At 35.5% G+C, this 21410-nt stretch overlaps 2 protein-coding genes and 1 pseudogene across 2 annotated transcripts; all 3 read left to right on the top strand.

Moving 5' to 3' along the window:
* Positions 1 to 554: 554 nt before the first annotated feature.
* Positions 555 to 1483, top strand: LOC132363975 (olfactory receptor 2G2-like). The gene is given in 2 exon segments (XM_059919709.1): positions 555 to 849; positions 852 to 1483. Coding segments are annotated over 2 exon segments (927 nt in total).
* A 12219-nt stretch (positions 1484 to 13702) lies between these two features.
* LOC132363454 (olfactory receptor 2G2-like) lies at positions 13703 to 14656 on the top strand. The gene has a single exon (XM_059919146.1). The coding sequence runs from the start codon at positions 13703 to 13705 to the stop codon at positions 14654 to 14656; it is 954 nt and encodes a 317-aa protein (XP_059775129.1).
* Positions 14657 to 18548: 3892 nt separating this feature from the next.
* On the top strand, positions 18549 to 19523 carry LOC132363453 (olfactory receptor 2G2-like; annotated as a pseudogene).
* Positions 19524 to 21410: the final 1887 nt, after the last annotated feature.

The raw sequence follows: 21410 nt of genomic DNA, 5'->3' as shown, positions 1-21410 counted from the left end.
GACATTTTTTGGTCTTGTACTGCTCTCCTTATCATCTCTTTAAGAACAAGGTGAATTCAATCTAAGCCTTCTTCTCTAAAGATTCCTCTCCCTACTCTGCATTCTCATAATGCACTTCTTACACAGATGATAAGTTGCATATTCTGACATGTTTCATCATGTTCTTACCTTATTTATCTATCTATTTGGTAGATTCTGAGAATGCACATAGGTGTTTGTAATTCCCACATTTCCTACAAAATTCCATTACCTTTATATTGAAAACAATTGATATTGATACAAAGGTGTGGAGAATCTCAACCTTATGCATTTTAACTTTTGTTTTATCCTCAAGGTAGATGGAAAACCTATGCTCAACAGGACAGGCATGCCACTTATGAGATAATCAATATCACACACCAGTATTCTCTACTTTCTCCTTTTCTCTTTACCTATATCCAAAATCTTATTTCTCAATATCTAGATCTTAATTGCCAGGAAAATGACATAAAATTCCTGCAGTATCTGTTTAATGTGACTTCATCACTCTGGAGTGAATAATCAAAGCAAGAGTAATGCAGTGGACCAATGACAGCACCCTCCTTGGGTTCATTCTGGTAGGTTTTTCTGATCGACCCCAGTTAGGGCTGGTGCTCTTTGGGGTAATCTTGTTCCATTATCTCATGATGCTCCTCGGCAATGTTACCATCATCCTAGTATCCCTCTTGGACTCCAAACTCCACAATCCCATGTACATTTTCCTCTCCCATCACTCTTTCCTTGACCTCTGCTTCACCAGCCGTATTATTCCTCAGCTTCTAGTCAACCTGGGGAGTTCAGATAAGTCTATCACATATGGGGGCTGTGTGGTTATCTCTATGTCTCCCTTGCCCTGGGATCCAGGGAGTGTGTCCTCCTGGCTGTAATGTCCTATGATTGCTATGTCGCAGTCTACAGTCCTCTACATTATGCCTTTGTCGTGCACCCTCGGCTCTGTCATATCCTGGCATCTATGGCGTGGCTCAGTGGGGTGGTGACCACCCTCATACAGTCCACCCTCACCCTACAGCTCCCCTTTTGTGGGCATCGCCAAGTGGATCATTTCTTTTGGGAGGTTCCTGTGCTCATCAAGTTGGCTTGTGTGGACACCGCTTTCATCCAGGCAGAACTCTTTGTGGTTAGTGTCTTATTCTTGGTGGTGTCTTTGTCACTCATCCTGATGTCCTATGGGCACATTACCCAAGCAGTTTTGAAGATAAAGTCAGCCACTGGACGACGTAAAGCATTTGGGACCTGTTCCTCCCACCTGATGGTTGTCATCATCTTCTATGGAACCATTATCTTCATGTATCTGCAGCCGGCCAAGAGTAGATCCAAGGACCCGGGAAAGTTGTGTTCTCTCTTCTACACTGAGGTGACCCCCATGCTTAACCCCCTTATCTATACCCTGAGAAATAAGGAAGTGAAAATAACACTGAAAAAAATGCTGGGGAAAACTTTATGATTTAGTGATTATCAAAAGGTATTTAGAAGAGCATTATTAAGACTGAGTAATTTAATGGATTATGCTGCAACAAATAATTTGGTTATGTTCATAACCCTATAAGTGAGTGTCGGTAGAAAATTTTTAAATAGAGTTTGAATTTTCAAGCTGGACGTACCTGAGTTTGAATGCCCATTTCACCATATAATAGCTGTGTGACCTGAACAATTTGCATAACCTTTACATCAGCTATAAACTGGGATGAATAATATTGATCAACCCAAATTAAAATTAGATTATTCTAGGTGTTTTATTGTTTATAAAGTTTATTCATAAATTTAATTTATTTAATAGCCATAACTATATGCTATGGGTATTATAATTTTTCTTTTGCATAGATTGAAATATTTTGACCACTTACTCATATCAAAAAGAGCAAATCCTAAAACTCCATGGCATTGTTCTCTCAACTAACCATGGATTCCTGAACCCCTCGGGTTGTGTTCCCATTATACACTGAGCTCACCTCTATTGCTGCACTTTCCATCCTGTTTGACAATTTTCTGACTTTTTTTGTACCTCTCTCCTTAGGTTTTTGAGAATGGCAACTATGTTATGACTTCATCACAGTTTAAAGTAAAATCTGTACAAAGTTGACTCCCAGATTTGTGTTTCAACACAGGTATTTACTGTCCATATTCTCATGTTCAACTATGTATCTCACTTCTACAGCTAGGTGTATTAAACCAACCTCAAAATTAGCACATCAAAACTAAATCAAAAGCTCTCTGTTTTTTGGTTCTTTCTTACTATTCCCAATATCACAAAACGGAACATACATCATCCCAACTCCTGTCTCCTATTTCACCTGCTGTGTGGAACTTATACACAATCCTGTGGATTTTACCTTTTAGTTATCTCTCTGGTCTATCCACTTCTTTCCATTTTAATTTTCTACCACCTGTGCACTTCTAAGATGGTCTCCTTACTAGACAGAAGATATTTATTTAATGAATTACTCACCTTTTCCTTTTCATATATTACTAGGTACGTGCAATTTTTAATGCATCATGGCACTTATGTTTGTCTTATCTCCTTTATGAAATATATTTGTTTATTAACAGTTGTTGAGGCATTGAGGACACAGATATGAACAAAACAGCACCCACACTTTTAGAGAGTTTATGTTAATTGTCCAACTCAATCAATTGGTAGATTTTCACTATGTGATGGTATCTATTATCAAACAATAGAAGTCAATGTTAGTAGGAAAAAACCCTCACTTTCAGCAAATTGTTTGTAAAATCAAATCTATCTCAATGAAGTGATAATATTAATGGCTATGTATTTTTATTTTTTTTATTTTTTATATTAAATTGATATGGTTGCAAAACAACATTATCTAGGCAGTAGCACCGCACCTTGAAGAAGGAGGGATGAGTTTATACTGTTATTTGCTAACTTATAAATATGTTAATATGTGTATAAGAAAGGAAAGAATGTATGGGTGAGTTTTAAAGGGGCAGACAGTTTATACTAACCAAATAGTCTTCAAGTGGTATGTTTTTGGTGACAGAGAGTACATTTTCTTTAAAATCATTAGAAGACTTATGTGATATGCACACAAATATAGCAGGATATGGTTGGAAATAGAATGTTCTCCCTTATGCTGAGGAGGGCACAAACATCTCTGGACTCCAAGTAAACTGGGGCTTAGTGATTTAGAAAAATGGAAAGGAAAGTAAGCTTCCGCAGCATAAGCCCTGACAGTTTTTGTTTTTGTTTTTGTTTTTTGTAATATGAATGCCTGACTTAAGGTTTGACTGTTGAGGCACCCATTTCAATGGCGAATCCACTTCAAAGATGGCTATCTCCAATGAACACATTGTCAGCCACTTGACTTGGTAAAGAGACAGGCAACCTCCATCCACTGAGGCCTCTTTGTTTTAGAGCTCTTGGTTCATTTTAATAACTGAGATTTGGGGCTGCTGGTTTTTTGTGTTTTTTTTTTTTCTATTTTGGCCCTTTCTTTTTCTTTCTTTCTTTCTTTCTTTCTTTCTTTCTTTCTTTCAAGTATAGTTGATTTACAATGTCATGTTAGTTTCAGGTGTACAGCACAGTGATTCAGTTATACATATAATATATATGTATGTATATATATATGTATGTGTGTGTGTATATAAATATATATATATATATATTCTTTTTCAGATTCTTTTCCCTTATAAGGTATTATAAAATATTGAGTATGTATAGTTCCTTGTGCTATATAGTAGTCCTTTTTGGTTATCTATTTTATATATAGGAGTGTGTATATGTTAATCCCATCCTCTTAATTTATCCCTCCCCTGCCTTCCTTTTTGGTAACCATAAATTTGCTTTCTATGTCTGTGGGTCTATTTCTGTTTTGTAAATAACTTCACTTGCATCTTTTTTTTTTTCAGATTTCACATACAAGCAATATCATGTGATATTTGTCTTTCTCTGGCTTTTGGCACTTTAAATTCCTGCTCTTATATTTTAAGTTCACCAACAATGAATGAACCCAAGAAACCCTAGGTCGCCACCCATGATCCCAATAAAATCAGAACCCCAAGCCTGCTGCTCTTCCCCTGCCCCCCCACCCCCGTGTAGCCCCAGGTGTGATGTGTAATTTTTAAATCTTGTAAGTAATAAAACTTTATTCTTCAAAGTCTCCTGATGGTTATTGCTGAAGGGTGTTTTGTAAGTATAATGAGAATCACAATGGCTGGTCCAGCCACAGCATTGATTATTGATAGTCTGAGACCAGCACAAAACAACTTAATAGGCAGGGTATAGAGGTTGGAGATTGTTGGTAAGCATGATCAGATTTAGATAATCAAGGAAAAATGGGGACTCTTCTATTTTGAATAACAATAAAGCAGCAATTAGTTTTCTATAGAACAACTGAAGTAGTATAAGAGTAGAAAAGAGAAATAAGAATAGGATTATTAATTTGTCTGCTCAAAAATGCAAAGTGGCATTTTACAATAGTGAGAACAGAGCAGCGCAATAATGCCTGACATTTGCTGTTCAATTGGAACTCGGTCTATAGCCACCTTGATATTGTGGGCCAATTACTTAGGAGATCTACTCATGAGGTTATTTTCCTGAATTACTGTAATTTCTCTGAATTCTCTGTAATTACCAAACATAGTATTTTTCTGTTGCCTCATGCAATCATTATAAAAGGATAATCAGGATGAATTGAACTGGCAAATGTTTTGGAAAGTGCCAAGGTAAGTTCCTGGTATCTTACTTCATAAACCTTTAAGTGGTAGAAATAAATTATGACCATAGGGCATCTTTTCATTTTTTCATGATCTTTCAAGATCCAGGATCTTCTGTTATGGACATTTTAATGAGCAACACATTTTCCATAGAGGAAATATGGTAATTCTATTACCCTTCTGGGGACATGCTGAGGCCACGTTAACAAAGCCTTTTTTTGTTTGTTTCCTAGCATAAACCATCTCCTTACGGAGAAAATAAGTCACTGGGGTTTCTCCCTTTCAAGTTCTTTTTTTTTTTTTTTTTTTTGAAATTGGCATCACTGGGGATAGCTCACTTTCTTCTGACACATTTCCATGCAAGCCCCAGCACCTAGTTTAGAAACCATTTACTTTTTCATCATTTGGAATGGGCATTTCCATGTTGTACCACAGACTGCATGAGCCAGGAGCAACATCTTTTTGAGCTGTTGCAGAGAGATTCAGCCCCCAGAGAAGTAGCTTTCTAGCCATTGTGATACTTCTTACTCATAACTGAGGGTCAAACTTCATTTGTGCAGCAAACTCCAAAGATAGTTTCAATATTCTTGCATACTCTTCCAGGTAGGGGAGAAAGAATAGGTATCATCTTTCTGGGCGTACTGACATTAGTTTAGGTGGTAGTCACTGACAGGGCTTTACAACAACCTGAACAATTCCTTTTCTCAGAACGTCACATTTGGTTCCTAGCTTGCTCTTTCTTGAACAGCTCCCCTGGCTCTGGGACCTTAACTGGGAACACCTTTATATTTCCTCTCAAGACACAGGCACCTGGAGATGCTGTGGACAAGGAAGTAACTCCTGAAGCCAGAATGCATGTTCTTGGCCTGAAACAGGTACATTGACAGGTGGCATCAGCTGCAGTCATCATAGTCTGGTTGTATGTTTTACTGCATGTAGAGCAAACTATGAAATTAAAGAAACTCAGAATTGTGAAGTCTGTGAATTTCAAATAGTCTTTTCATGTTGTCTTTGACTATTTCAGAAACTTTTTTTCCTCATAAAATTGCCTTGAATTCCTCCTGCCTTCTTTCCTTCCCCCTTCCTTCCTTCCTTCCTCCCTTCCTTCTTTCTCTTTCTTTTTGATGCTCAATATCACCTCTGTTCAAAGGCAGCAAAGAATGGGTTTAAATTGATCAGTCGTGACCTTTCTATATTCTTCAAAATGAAAAAAAAATCCTCCGACCCAAATATTTGTGCATTTGATACACATTTATGAAGCGTCTTGCCAAAGTCTAGAGAAAATCTCATTGACTTAAAAGGGAATTAAGTCGAGATATACATTATCTGCTCAACCAATTGATCTTACTTGCAACTACAAATAAATTTTCAGAAATTCACTTCTAAAAGATTAGCATGTGCCTCACTTCCCCACTTATCACTCTGCTGCCCCTTTATTTAATAACAATCTCAGTCTCTTAATCTGCTCTGGAGCTATGATTGACCCCATAGACAATTAAAATGCTTGTTTTTCGTATTAGGATGCTGTACATCCCATAATCTCCTCTTTCTATTGAAAGGACATTTGAACTCAATTTAAAAAAAAAAAAAAAAGGTTTAGTTAGCAGACAATATTTGTGGCCTTTAGTCTAGAGTTATTTCTATTTTATTTGGATGAGAAAGTTGTGTTTAGTATATTTAAAAATAAACTTATTTTTGTGTTTTGTTGCTGGATTTTAGAAATAAAAAAAGAGTTTACCAAAACTGAGTAGAAGGTTGAATGATTCACAGCAACATTTGTATACTGGAAAGTATTTTAAGGAGAATAATAATTCATGGGCTCAACACTATGACAGAATTTGAACTCACACTCTATAATTACACAGTGAAATAATTGATGCCAGACTATTTTCAAAGAGAAAAAATTTCAGGGTTAGAGAAGAAGCACAATATGAGAGTTTACAACATTTGTTGACACAGGTGGTGTTTCTGGTGTGTGAACAAAGAGGAACAAATTGGGGATGTACACTAGAGCTGGAGTCTCAGGAACAGGCAAGGACTGAAGAGGTCCTTGAGGGAGGGATGAGCTCCAGGTGGGTGTGAGGTGCTGTGGGTATGTCCAGCACAAGCAGGGGGAGGGGCTTTATCAATGCTTATGTTACAGTCAGGACGGACACTGTGTGATATGAAAAATCCAGAAGTTTTCTATACTTTAAAGTAGATACCCTAGAGGTATACCCAAGACAACATGAATTATGAATATCTCGTTTCCTGAGGGTGGCATGAATAATCAGTGTGATATGAAAACACCCTGTAGATGGTTGTGTAGGTAGATGGTTAGGCTGCAGGTGACAACATTGATTGGGTGACAATTCAAGACATCATTGATTATGAGTATCTCATTTTCTGAGAGTAGCACAGGTAATCAGTGGTCTTTAAATGTGGTAGGTGGCTGTTGGGACACAGAGAGCATTATCTTCAAGGATTTAGAGAACGCTATCTCTCTCGTGGGATGCCCCATGTCGTGGAAGATTGGTTCAAAACAAAGTGACCAAAAGTGCCCATGTTAGGAGGTCTTTTCAGCTACCAAACCCAAAATTTAGCTTCATACAGTGATTTAAGGCCCATACCATAGTGTGTGGGGAGCCCAAGGGAGCCCAAGGAAGAGCACAGAAATAAGAAACATAATTGCAGGGGGCACAGTCAGCATTTGTGGGGAGCTGGAAGGGAAGTCAGGTTGAAACTTGGAAGATACTCCTTAGATACTGGTGGAAGTAACAATTATTAGCATGATTCGTTCAGTCCCAATTAGACAACCTGATTCTTTCCACAATATCACTGTATATTTAAGGAAATGTGTCTTTGTTTACAAATATACTTCTACTTTAATTAAAAACTTTAATGATGGTATTTTGCACAACAGATGATTTACAGTTTTGTAATAAAGAGTACAAAGTTTTACAATATAACCTCAATTTGCTGTTTTGTATGAAAACTTCTTTATGAAGTAAACTCTATTAAGATGTTTCTGAAATATTTCCAAAAATTATCCTATTTGTTAATTTTGTATTACTATCTTTGCTATCCTGTTAGATTCTTTTCTATGCTTTTTAAGGGATGTCTCATTAATATTCAGGATTAATTTTGTTTATTTAAAATGTTATTTTAGTTTTTATAAAGTTTTATTTTCTGGTATTTTAATAACTTATTTACCTATTTTTTTTCTTATTTTTATCTTGTTTATAAAGGGTGTTAAACTGTGAATATTCTTATATTTTTATATTTAGGGTTTTAAAAACTGATACTTTTTTTTCATTTATTTTTTTGGCTGTGTTGGGTCTTCATTGCAGTGAGCAGAGGCTACTCTTCATTGCGGTGCGTGGGCTTCTCATTGCAGTGGCTTCTCTTGTTATGAAGCATGGGCTCTAGGCACATGGGCTCAGTAGCTGCAGCACGCAGGCTCGGTAGTTGTGGCTCATGGGCTCTAGGAGTGCGGGCTTCAGTAGTTGTGGCACACGGGCTTAGTTGCTCTGCAGCATGTGGGATCTTTCCATACCAGGGATCGAACCCATGTCCCCTGCAGTGGCTGGTGGATTCTTAACCACTGCACCACCAGAGAAATCCCTAAAAAAATGATACATTTAATAATCTTCAATTGGAATTTTGGCATCTTGTTTGACCTAACTTCCTACTTATTAATTTCAGCTTTACAGTAATGAATTAGAGAATACAAAAAGTAAAATTTTTGTTCTATACATAATCAAAGTTCTCATTAAAGCTTAATATCTTGTCAATGACATACACTTTATATCACCAGTACGTTTGGTTTGTGTTTATTTTATGTTTGGAGCCTGAAAATCTAATAGTGATATGTCTTCATTGTTGATTACATTACATATTATCATAAAGCTACTGTAAGAATTATTACTTTAGCTTGAATATTTGCTTTCATAATGTTAAACTGTGAGCTTTTTTTAAAAAAAATATTTTATTTCTTTATTTAATTTATTTTTTTGGCTGTGTCTGGTCTTAGTTGCAGTATGAGGGATCAGTCCGTGGGCTCTTCATTGCGGCTCTTAGGCTTCTCTCTAGTTGTGGCATGCAGGTTTTCTCTCTCTAGTGGTGACGCATGGGCTCCAGGGCACATGGGCTCTGTAGTTGTGGAATGCAGGCTTAGTTGCCCCATGGCATGTGGCATCTTAATTCCCTGACCAGGGATTGAACCTGCATCCCCTGCATTGGAAGGCAGATTCTTTACCACTGGACCACCAGGAAAGTCCCTAAACTGTGAGCTTTTGATGTCAAGAAAATTTACTGTGAGAAGTTTAGAATATTATGTTTTCGACTTTTTCATGTCATCTTTCTATCTTTCTTAATAATTCTATTTTTTCCTTCCCATTGCATTCTATGCAAATTACTCAAACATATTCTTCATTCAACTTTTTTTCACTTCCTAAATATAATATAACTTAGGAAGTAACCATTATAAATTTTCTCAACATTTTTCACATGGTTCAGACAGTCCCTCTTTTAAAAACTACTGTTGATTTGAATCATTTGATTTAGTAGCTATAGGTTGTCTTAAATTCTTAGAGAGTGTGGAGGAATACTTTTTACTTCCCAAATATTTACATTGTTTCTTGGAGAAATTCTCCTTCAAGTATATGTTCTTCATCTAACTTTTGTTTCTTAGAGACCTTTCTTTTGTTGTTTTTCTTTGTCTTTGAGGTTTTTTTTTTTTTTTTTTGCATTATAGATTTTGAAAAGTGTAAACCCTAGGTTCAGTGCTTTATGTTTTTTACATATTCATCATCTTTTGATGTAGACAGTGATCTAGGCTTGTCTTTTCCCAAATATAAAAGGATCATTTTGTCTTGTTTCTTCTGTCTTTTTTTCCCCCTCTGTGCTGTTTTAGTTGTATTTTTAGAATGTAAGATGCAGGATTAAATGTTGGTAATTTAAAATTTGTGTTCTGTCCTTCAATCATTTGGTGGGAAAGTACAGAGGGCATCTGGAATGTTTACTCAGATAAAGTCTTTTTAATCATTTCTTCCCTTAATGAAATCTCAGCTTTGGAACATGCCCAGCTCAACTTGACCTTTAGCCCTGTCACTTACTTATGAAAATAGTTAATCTTTCCAGCTATGGAGTCATCTCCTATATAGACTACATCTCGAACATGATATTTTAGTTTTTATAGCCTGCTACACTTTATACTTTGTTCGTCCAAGATGAGGCATGTATAGAATGGTGCTTAGAGAAGAGGATTTCATACTCTGTTCATGTGATTTTGTTAAATTTCAACGTATCAGGCACATGATATGCAGAATATGCAATATAGGCTTATAGGCATTCGTAGTTTTAGAACTGCTCCTGTTTAGAATAGTATTCACTTTCTGTTTTCTGCTATTTGTGTTCAAGCTATTAGTTTTAAACAGAGAAGTGGAAATACTGCATTCACTGTCGGTATTTACGTCTTAAAAATGTTTTATAGAACTTATTTCAAACCTTTTTTGCTTAGTACTGTATGGTGTTCTTAATGAGCAATATATTTTGCTTGTTCAGAAAAATGTTGTTATTAAATGAGTCCAAGCTCAGTGATATCTATAAGTGGAATTAATTACTTTCTGTGAACTCAGCAATGCACCTTTGGGAGGTGACTGGACAGAGCTGCTGTTCTCTGTAAGTCCACTTATGCATGTTTATTGTGAAGTTTTTAAAGATTCAGAATGAAAACAATGGTGAACTGAAGTAGTACTTGTTTACTACGCAAATAAAAAGGCTGTGATTTGGGAGATTGCCAGTGAAGGGGTAGGTAGACATTTTGCAGGACACTGACCTGCAGTGACAAAGAAAGAACTAATAATAGTTACTACTGCATAGTATTTACTAAAAGTATATTTGAAAAGGAAATATTTGCTTTAGTAATACTCATAAAATATATGATGCTTCCTACTGGGAAAGAAAGGGGGAAAAAAAGACAAAACAATAATGAGGATATTGCAGAGTGTGTCCATTTTGTAATTACAAGACTGGGGTGGCATTCATAAAAATCAAGAAGAGGGCCATGTGTGGATGGCCTAGTTACCACATTACAAGTCTCCCTTCTCACATTCATGCTTTTGATAAAGCCACATTCAAATAGATGGCAGAGCCATATATGTTTGAGACATCTCTAATTTGGGGGAAGGTTGGTAAGTTCTGATCATTCATTTATTTGGTAGTGATATCTACCATCTACTAGTTGACTAGAGATATGTTAGTTTCTCTAGGGAAAAAGAAAGAGATATAATATGATGGATATAATATGAGTGAACTGCTGAATAATTTTTGAGAAGCTACTTTGTGTTGACCACCCTAAGGGCTAGAGGCTGCAAAATCATATCTTATATGATTCTTGGCCTCATGAATCTCACAAGCTGTTGTGGATAGACACATGTACAACTTAGTCAAATGCAAAAATATATTAATCCATTAGCAAGGTTCCCAGATAATTAAGAAGAAAGATTTTTGGAGTGTATAGTAGTAAAATACTATTTTTATTGAGGGAGGTTTCTATGGTAATTGTGGGATAAAGGAATAACTAGCTTTTTTAAAAAATAATGAACCCATAATTACTAGCATCCTGAGTACTATTGTTTCATAAGTCAGATACAATCCCCCATTAGAAATAAAACATCCCCTTAACGACTTGCTTTCAAAACAGGAATCACATTTTGCACCCACACTTTGAGGAGATGGCGAAAATGCAAATGATTACAGGAAAAAGAAATCTAAAATCATATGAATAGCATTTCATTTCCTAAAGATGGAGTCTTAAGGATCCTGGGTCTCTGAAAAAAAGGAACAAGCAATTAAAAAAAAAAAAGCACACAAACACTAAGGGAAAGAAGAAGAAAGATAGGTAAGAGTATAGAATTAACTGGTTGGTCGTAAGAAATAGAGTCAAGTGTTGTCTTAAACACTTACTTAATATGTATGTGCCTTTGACTGGGTCATAGAAGCTCTGAGGAGTAATTTTTAATTAATACCAATCTCATCTGGTATATTGAAAAAAATATAAACTTACAACTAATTTCCACTCTTTTGGGGTGATGAAAAATGTTCATATTCTCCCTTTATTGAAAATTGCTTAAATAAACCTCAGGGTTTTTTTCTCCATTTGAAATTAACTGAGTTTCCCCCTTCCTGTGACTAGAAAGATATTAATATAAAGGGGTAAATTTGGTGGAATGGAAATGATGGTAAAATTTATTTCCTACAACAGATGATGGTGCTTATTTTTTATAGCTTTATTGAGGTAGAACTGATATATAAATGCACAATTCATTTAATGTATACAATTTCATGAGTCTGGACATATGCATGCACCCATGATACAATCACCACAATCTAGGTAATAAATTTATTCATCACCTCCAAAAGTCTCCTTGTCTTCTTTTGCTTTCTGTGTGTGTGGTAAGAACACTTAACAAAATTTACCCTTTTAATGAATGTTAAGTACACAATAATACTTTCAAATGTAAGCAATATGTTGGACAGAAGCTCTCTAGAACTTAAATTGCATAACTGCAATTTTATAACCATTGAACAACTCCCTGTTTCCCCCTCCTCCCTTCCTCTGGCCATCACCATTTTATTTTATGTTTCTATAAGTCTGACTATCTTACGTACTTCATATAAGAGAAGTGTTTGTCCTTTTGTGTCTGACCTATTTTACTTAGTATAATGTCCTCAAGGTACATCCATGTTGTTGCACATTGCAAGACTTGTTTCCTTTTTAAGGCTGAATAACAATTTCATCAATATTCTAATAATATTCCATGGTTAAATAATATACCATGTCTTCTTTATTTATTCATTCAGAGATGAACACTAAGTTTGGCTATTGTGAATAATGCTGCAATGAACACAGGAATGAAGATTTCACTTCAAGATCCTGATTTCAATTCTTTTGGATGTATACCCAGATGTGGGATTGTTGGATCACATGATAGTTCTATTTTTAATATTTTGAGGAGCATTGATTCTGTTTTTCATTTCCACTAAAGTTGTACAAGGATTCTAATTGCTCCATAACCTTTCCAACTTTTGTTGTCTTTTGTTTCTTGATAACAGCCATCCTAACAGGTATGAGGTGATATCTCATTGTGGGTTTGTTTGCATTACCCTGATGATAGTGATGTTGAACACTTTTTCATATGCCTATTGGACATTTGTATGTCTTGTTTGGAGAAATGTCTATTCAACTCCTTTGCCCACTTTTTAATTGGGTTGTCTTATTTGTTATTGTTGTTGTTGTTGAGTTATTTGGATCCCTTACATATCTTGGATATTAACCCCTTACTGGATATATGATTTTATATATTTTCTCCCACTCCCTAGAGTTTTGCTTTTGTTGTCTGTGGTTTGGTCTTATAACCATAAAATCATTGCCAAGACCAATGCCATGAAGCTTTTCCTCCATGTTTCTTCTAGGAGTTTTAGTTTCAGACTCTACATTTAAGTCTTTAATCCATTCTTAGTTGATTTATGTGTGTGGTGTAAGCTAGCGGTTCAATTTTATTCTTCTGCATGTGGATATTCAGTTTTCCCAACACTGTTTATTGAAGAGACTGCCTTTTCATCATTGTGTATTCTTGGTGCCTTTATGGAAGATCATTTGGCTGTATGAGTGCATTTATCTCTAGGCTTTCTATTCTGCTCCATTGATCTACATGTCTATCTTTATGCCAGTACCATACTGTTTTAATTACTATAGCTTGATGATGGTTTTTTTTTTAATCTGCTCTTTTCTATCTTGCAGAGCATCAGAAGACAACTATGACATTAAGAGAGTATGCACTGCATTTATTTAGAATGCACACAGTAGGAAAATAGATCTAAGTTACTAGATCTAAGCATTTAACATAGAATACTTTTGGGGGAGATGACATTGTCACTCATTTGACCTTATGTAATATGTCACCTTTCTCAGCTATGACTCAGCTTTCTGGAATATACTGTGTACATGGGGATGGTGAAGAGTACCAATGAGAGCAACATAACAGGTTTTATCCTGTTAGGGTTTTCTGATTATCCTCAGTTACGGAAGGTTCTATTTGTGGTCATCTTGATCTTGTATTTACTAACCATTTTGGGGAACACCACCATCATTCTGATATCTCGTCTGGAACCCAAGCTTCATACACCAATGTATTTCTTCCTTTCTCATCTCTCCTTCCTGGACCTCTGCTTTACCAGCAGTGTTATTCCACAGCTCCTAGTAAACTTGTGGGATCCCATGAAAACCATCACCTATGGTGGCTGTGTGGTTCAGCTCTATGTCTCTCTTGCCCTTGGATCTACTGAGTGTGTCCTCCTGGCTCTGATGTCCTATGATCGTTATGTGGCCATCTGCCGTCCCCTCCACTACACTCTCTTAATGCATCCCCATTTCTGCATGACCCTGACATCTTTGGCGTGGCTTAGTGGAGTGACCACCACCCTGGTACAGTCCACTCTTACCCTGCAGCTACCGTTCTGTGGGCATCACCAAGTGGATCATTTTATCTGTGAGGTCCCTGTACTTATCAAGTTGGCTTGTGTGGACACAACTTTCAATGAGGCTGAGCTCTTTGTGGCTAGTATCCTCTTCCTTATAGTGCCTGTCTCCTTCATCCTGGTCTCCTATGGTTACATTGCCCAAGCAGTTTTGAAGATCAAATCAGCTACTGGAAGAAAGAAAGTGTTTGGGACCTGTTCCTCCCATGTGACGGTTGTCATCATTTTCTATGGAACCATCATGTTCATGTATCTGCAGTCAGCCAAGAGTACATACAAGGATCAGGGAAAGTTTGTCTCCCTCTTCTACACTGTGGTGACCCCCATGCTCAATCCTCTTATCTATACACTGAGGAACAAAGAGGTTAAGGGGGCACTAAGGAAAGTTCTAGGGAAGATTCAGGTAGTAAATTTTACATGATTGTCAAAAAAATTTTAAAAGCACTACTGTGATAAACATCTCTTTTTTATGGTAAAAGAAACTGACATAACATCTTCTAATAGGAGCCTATTTGGTCATTTTTCTCCCATTTCCTTTTGATTAATTTCTTATACAACATTCTGTAATACACTGTGGAATATGTGTGTCTAGTCCCAACTTTACAATTACCCAATAGTAACACAATATAAATCCTTTAGTCAATGTCTTTTCTCCAAAATACATTATATATGCAGCATATGAGGCTTATTTTAATTAAATGTTTTACAAGATTAAGACAAACATGAAAATATTCAAGAAATATTTAAATCAATCCCCTTTTTTTTTCATTTGTGAGTAACACATTTAGTCTCTCAGCCTTTCTGTTTCTCTAGATGGAGTTATGGCTTACTTTTTTTCAAGGATGTGTCTAAAATGGATGAACTATGGGCAGGCTGTCATAAAGCAATTCTTTTACTTCACCCTATACTCTATCCATTTAAAATGTCGTAGACATATGTAGAGTTGCATAAACAACATGAGGACAAAAGCCACACATTTGAGGTAGAGGATAAGCAGAAAGAGCTTGATTCTATTATTCTGTAGATGAACAAATGAACCACTTTAAACTGTCTAACATTGGAGTCTGATTCCTAAGAAAAAGCGCAGCTATAGAATATTCTATAGCTTGCAAAGACATATAAATAAAAACACTTATTGTTGTTAGTATAACTGTACATTTCTTATTGCTGATTATTTCACTTTTTAAATATGCAATAATACACTATTGGTTTTTTTTTAACCTTCTGACCCCTACATTTCTATATATAAAAACATATTTTCATAATTCAGAGACTCATTTTCCAGATGAAAGTTAATCAAACTCCTTTTATTATTTATGCTACCACACTGATTTCTTTCTCATAATTTCACTCTAAATGACCTTTGCCTAGGACATTCCTTTCTGGAAATGAGGACTTTTGCATCTTGATTCTGAGAAATTTTGTGCAAATATATAGTATTATAGTCTCTATTTCACTGCATTATAGCAAACATTAGGTTGTACAGCCTATAGTGGGCAAAAATACTCTACATTCCATTGATTTTGGAAAGTTGTGTTTCCATTTTCATTGCCTCAAGGTATTTTTAAAATTTCCCCTTTGATTTCTTTGCTGATCCATTAGCTGTTTAGTAGAATGTTGTTTAGTCTTCACGTTTATGTTTTTTCCAGTTTTCTTTTCATAATTATTTCTAGTTTCATAGTGTTGTGGTCAGAAAAGATGCTTGATGTGATTTGAATCCTCTTAAAATTTATTGAGACTTGTTTTGTGACCTAACATGTAATCTATCATGCAGTTTTTGAATAAAATGTTTTGTATATATTTATTAAGTCAATCTGGTTAATGTGTCACTTAAAGCCAATATTTCCTTGTTGATTTTCTGTCTGGACGATCAATCCATTGATATAAGTGGGGTATTAAAGTCCCCTACTATTATTGTATTACTGTCAATTTCTCCCTTTATGTCTGTTAATATTTGCTTTATATATTTAGGTGCTCCTATGTTGGGAGAATTAGTATTTATGAATGTTGTATCTTTTTCTCAGATTGACCTCTTTATCATTATATAAATGTCATTCTTTGTCATTTGCTATAGTCTTTGTTTTAAAGTTCATTTTGTCTGATATGAGTATTGCTACCCCAGCTCTTTTTTCATTTCCACTTGCATGGAAAACTTTTTCCATCCTTTCACTTTCAGTCTATGTGTGCCTTGAGTAAGTCCCCTGTAGCTTCATATAGATGGGTCTTTTTTTTTAATCCATTCAGTCACCCTATGTCTTTTGATTGGAGCATTTAGTTCACTTACATTTAAAGTGATTATTGATATGTATGGACTTATTATCATTTTGTTACTTGTTTTTCTGTGTGTGTTTGTTGTAGGTTTTTGTTTGTGGTTAGCATGAGGTCCATATATATTGACCTATATATACAGCAGTTTATTTTAAGCTGATAGTTGCTTAAGTTTGAATGCATTCTAAATACCCTACAGTTTTGCTCCTCTCCCCCTAGGTTTTACGTTTGTAACATCATATTTTATATCTTTTTATTTTGTGTATCCCTTAGGTACTTCTTGTTGTTATAGTTGATTTTACTACTTTTGTTTTTAACCTTCATACTAGCTTTATAATTGGCTGATCCACTGCCTTTACTATATATTTTCCTTTACCAATGAGATTTTTCCTTTCATATATTTTCTTATTTCTAATTATGGCCTTTTGTTTTCTGTTTAAAGAAGACCCTTTAATATTTGTTGTAAGGGTGGTTAGTGGTGATTAACTCCTTTAGTTTTTGCTTGTCTGGAAAACTCTTGATCTCGCCTTCAATTTTGTGTGACAACCTTGCCAAGTAGAGTAGTCTTTGTTGTAAGTTTTTTTTTTTTCCTTTCAGCACTTTAAATATGTCCTGCCACTTGCTTCTGGCTTGCAAACTTTCTGCTGAAAAATAGCTGATAGCCTTATGAGAGTTCCCTTGTACGTAAGTAGTTATTTTTCTCTTGCTGCCTTTAAAATTTTCTCTTTATCTTTAACTTTTACCACTTTAACTGTGGTATGTCTTGGTGTGGATCTCTTTGGGTTCATCTTGTTTGAGATTTTCTTTCTTCCTGGACCTGGACGGTTGTTTTCTTTCCCAGGTTAAGGAAGTTTTCAGCCACTGTTTCTTTTTTTTTTTTAATTAATTTTTATTGGAATATATTTGCTTTACAATCAGCCATTGTTTCTTCAAATAAGTTTTCTGCTCTTTTCTCTCTTTGTTTTGGACCCCTATAATGTGGATGTTAGTATGCTTGACATCATCTCAGAGGTCTCATAAGCTATTTTTAAAATTCTTTTTTTTCTTTTTGCTGTTCTGATTGGATGATTTCCACTAGTCTGTCTTCCATATCACTTATCCATTCTTCTGTATTGTCTACTCTGCTATGGATTTCCTCTAGGTATTTATTTTTCATTTCTTTTATTGTATTCTATAACTCTGATTGGTTCTTTCTTATATTTTCTAACTCTTTGTTGAAGTTCTCAGTGTGTTCCTCTATTCTTATCCTGAGTTTGGTGAGCATCTTTATGATGATTACTTTGAACTCTTTATCAGATAAATTGCTTATGTCCATTTCATTTAGGGTTTTTTCCCTGGGGTTTTATCTTGTTCTTTTGTTTGGAACATAATTCCTCTATCTCCTCATTTTGTTTGACATTCTGCACTTTTTTCCCTATAAATTAGGCTATACACGTATCTCTCCTGGTCTTAAAAGCATGGCCTTTTGTAGGAGCATCCCCTATACATACTGTGTGTGCTGGGCAGCTTTGTCACATCACATAAGCTCTCAGGAGTTAATTTTTAATGAATGCTAATCACATTTAGTGTATTTAAATCATGTAACCTGAAAATTATTTTCGTTCTTTATGGGTGACAAATTTTTTTTCTTCCTTAATTGAATAAAACCTTAAAATCTAAATAAAACCTAAGTTTTGTGTCCCTAATTATCTGAGTTTTTCCCTTTCTGTAACCAGGAATACACTAACAGAAAGTGTTAACTTTAGTTGGATTATGAGAAAGTGATGGTCCACTTTATTTCCCAAAGCAGATGATGGTATTTATTAGAGATCTACTGCTCTTTACTTAAGAGAGCATCAGAGAGGACAGCTAAGAGGTAAAGAGGGATTGCATTTACTTAAAATTTACAAAGTAGGAAAACAGATCTAAACCACTAGATGTAAACATAGCTTCTAAGTGTTTAAAATACAATACTTTGGGGGAAGGTGACATTGTCAATCATTTAACCATACATAATATGTCATCTTTCTCAGCTATAAGTCAGCTTTCTGGGACATAATTTGCACATGAGGATGCTGAGGATTACTAATGAGAATAACCTAACAGTTTTCACTCTGTTGGGGTTTTCTAATTATCCCCAGTTACAGAAAGTTCTATTTGTGATTATCTTGATCTTGTATTTACTAACCATTTTGGGGACCATCACTGTCATCCTATTATCTCATCTGGATCCCAAGCTTCATATACCTATATATTTCTTCCTTTTAAATTTCTCCTTCCTGGATCTCTACTTCACCATAGGTATTATTCCTCAGATTCTAGTTAATCTGAGAGATTCAGTTAAGTCTATCACCTATCATAGATGTGTGATTCAACTCTACATATCCCATGCACTGGGATTCATAGTGTGTATCCTCCTGGCAGTGATAGCCTACAATTTCTATGCTGCTATTTGCTGTCCTCTATATTATGTCTTTATCATGCACATTGACCTTTGTCACATCCCGGTCTCTTTGGCATGGTTCAGCGAGCTAGATCCCACCATGGTATAGTCCACTCTCACCATGCAGCTGCCCTTCTGTAGTCATCACCAAGTGGATCATTTCATCTGTGAAGTTCCTGTGTTTATCCAGTTGGCTTGTGTGGACACCACTTTCACCACTTGTGAGTGTGTGTGTTTGTGTGTGTGTGTGTGTGTGTGTGTGTGTGTGTGTTTGTGTGTAGCTCTGTGTGGCTGGTATCCTCTTTTTATAGTACCTGTCTCCTTTATTTTGGACCTATGGCTACATTTACCAAGCAGTTTTGAAGATCAAGTTGGCTACTGGAAGAAAGAAAGCATTTGAGACTTCTTTTCTCATCTGCTGGTTGTCACCATTTTCTATGGAACCATCATCTTCATGTATCTGCAGTCAGCCAAGAGTGGAGCCAAGGACCAGTGAATGTTTGTCTCCCTCTTCTACAGTGTGGTGACCACAATGCCCAACCCTCTTATCTATACTTTAAGAAGCAAAGAGGTTAAAGGAGCATTAAAAAAATTCTAGGGAAGATTCTGGGGATAGATAATTACATGATTATTTTAAAAATTTAAAGTGATACTGTGATGAAGATCTTTTATTTTTTTAATTTTTACTTTTTACAATATTTTCTTGGCCATGCTGCATGGCATGTGGGATCTTAGTTTCCAAGCCAGGGATCAAACCCATGCCCCTTGCATGGGGAGCTCAGAGTCTTAATCACTGGACTGCCAGGGAAGTCCCAAACATCTTTTAATAGGAGCTTATTTATATCATTTTCTTACATTATCTTTTGGCTAATTACTTATACAATATTTAACATTCTGCTAAACCCTACAGAATATATTTCTAGTTCTGATTTTGTCATTACTCAGTAGTAGCATAAGGTGAATCATTATCTCAATTTATGCTTCAGTGTCTTTCCTGCAGGTTATATTATATATGTAGCATATGAAACTCTCTTTAGAAGATTAAGAGCTATGTAAAAATATTAAAATCATGTGTTCAACTAGACATCTTTTCCTTCCTACGTTTACCAATAATACATTTAGTCTCTCAGCCTTCTATAGCTCCAGATGGACAGAAGACTTATTTCTTTGTATAAATGTATCTGGCATGGATATGCCTCAGGCAAGCTGTCATAAGGTCAAAGCATTTTCTTTCACTGTATGCTCCTTTCTCTTAGAATTTGGAAGAAATATATGGAGGTGTAAAAATAGCCTGAAGACAAAAGCCACACACTAAAGATGATGGGTAAGGCAGATGGAAGGAGCTTGGCTCTCTAAATGTGTAGTGAACCAGTGAAACACTGTGATCTGACACACAGATGCAGAATTTTCTGTGGAGTGAAAACACAGTTAATGCTTTGTTTTTATTATGACCCTATATAGTTTACATATAAATCTACATTTATACATATAAATGTGTTTTAAATATAAAGTATATTTTCACCTTTTAGAGATTTTTCTCCCCAGATAAAATCTTATTCAAACACTTTTTCTTATTGATGCTGAAAATGGTATTTTAGCCTAACGTCATTCTAAATGAGCTTTTCCTCTACTATTTCCTTTATGAGAATGAGGATCACACACCATGATCAAGTGGGGTTTATCCCAGGAATGCAAGGATTCTTCAATATATGCAAATAAATCAGTGTTATACACCATATTGACAAATTAAAAGAGAAAAACCATATGATCATCTCAATAGATGCAGAGAAAGCTTTCAACAAAATTCAACACCCATTTATGATAAAAACACTCCAGAAATTAGGCATAGAGGGAGCTTTCTTCAACATAATAAAGGCCATATATGACAACCCACAGCCAACATCCTCTTCAATGGTGAAAAACTGAAATCATTTTCACTAAGATCAGGAACAAGACAAGGTTGCCCACTCTCACCACTATTATTCAAAATAGTTTTGGAAGCTTTAGCCACAGCAATCAGAGAAGAAAAAGAAATAAAGGAATCCAAATCAGAAAAGAAGAAGTAAAGCTGTCACTGTTTGCAGATGACATGATACTATACATGGAGAATCCTAAAGATGCTACCAGAACACTACTAGAGCTAATCAATGAATTTGGTAAAGTAGCAGGATACAAAATTAATGCACAAAAGTCTCTTGTATTCCTATACACTAATGATGAAAACTCTGAAGGTGAAATTAAGAAAACACTCTCATTTACCTTTGCAACAAAAAGAATAAATTACCTAGGAATAAACCTACCTAAGGAGACAAAAGACCTGTATGCAGAAAATTATAAGACACTGATGAAAGAAATTAAAGATGATACAAATAAATGGAGAGATATACCATGTTCTTGGATTAGAAGAATCAACATTGTGAAAATGACTCTACTACCCAAAGCAATCTACAGATTCATTGCAATCCCTATCAAACTACCACTGGCA

Source organism: Balaenoptera ricei, chromosome 3 (assembly GCF_028023285.1).
Source record: "Balaenoptera ricei isolate mBalRic1 chromosome 3, mBalRic1.hap2, whole genome shotgun sequence".
Classification (NCBI taxonomy): domain Eukaryota; kingdom Metazoa; phylum Chordata; class Mammalia; order Artiodactyla; family Balaenopteridae; genus Balaenoptera; species Balaenoptera ricei.
This window is presented reverse-complemented; position numbering and strand designations above follow the sequence as displayed.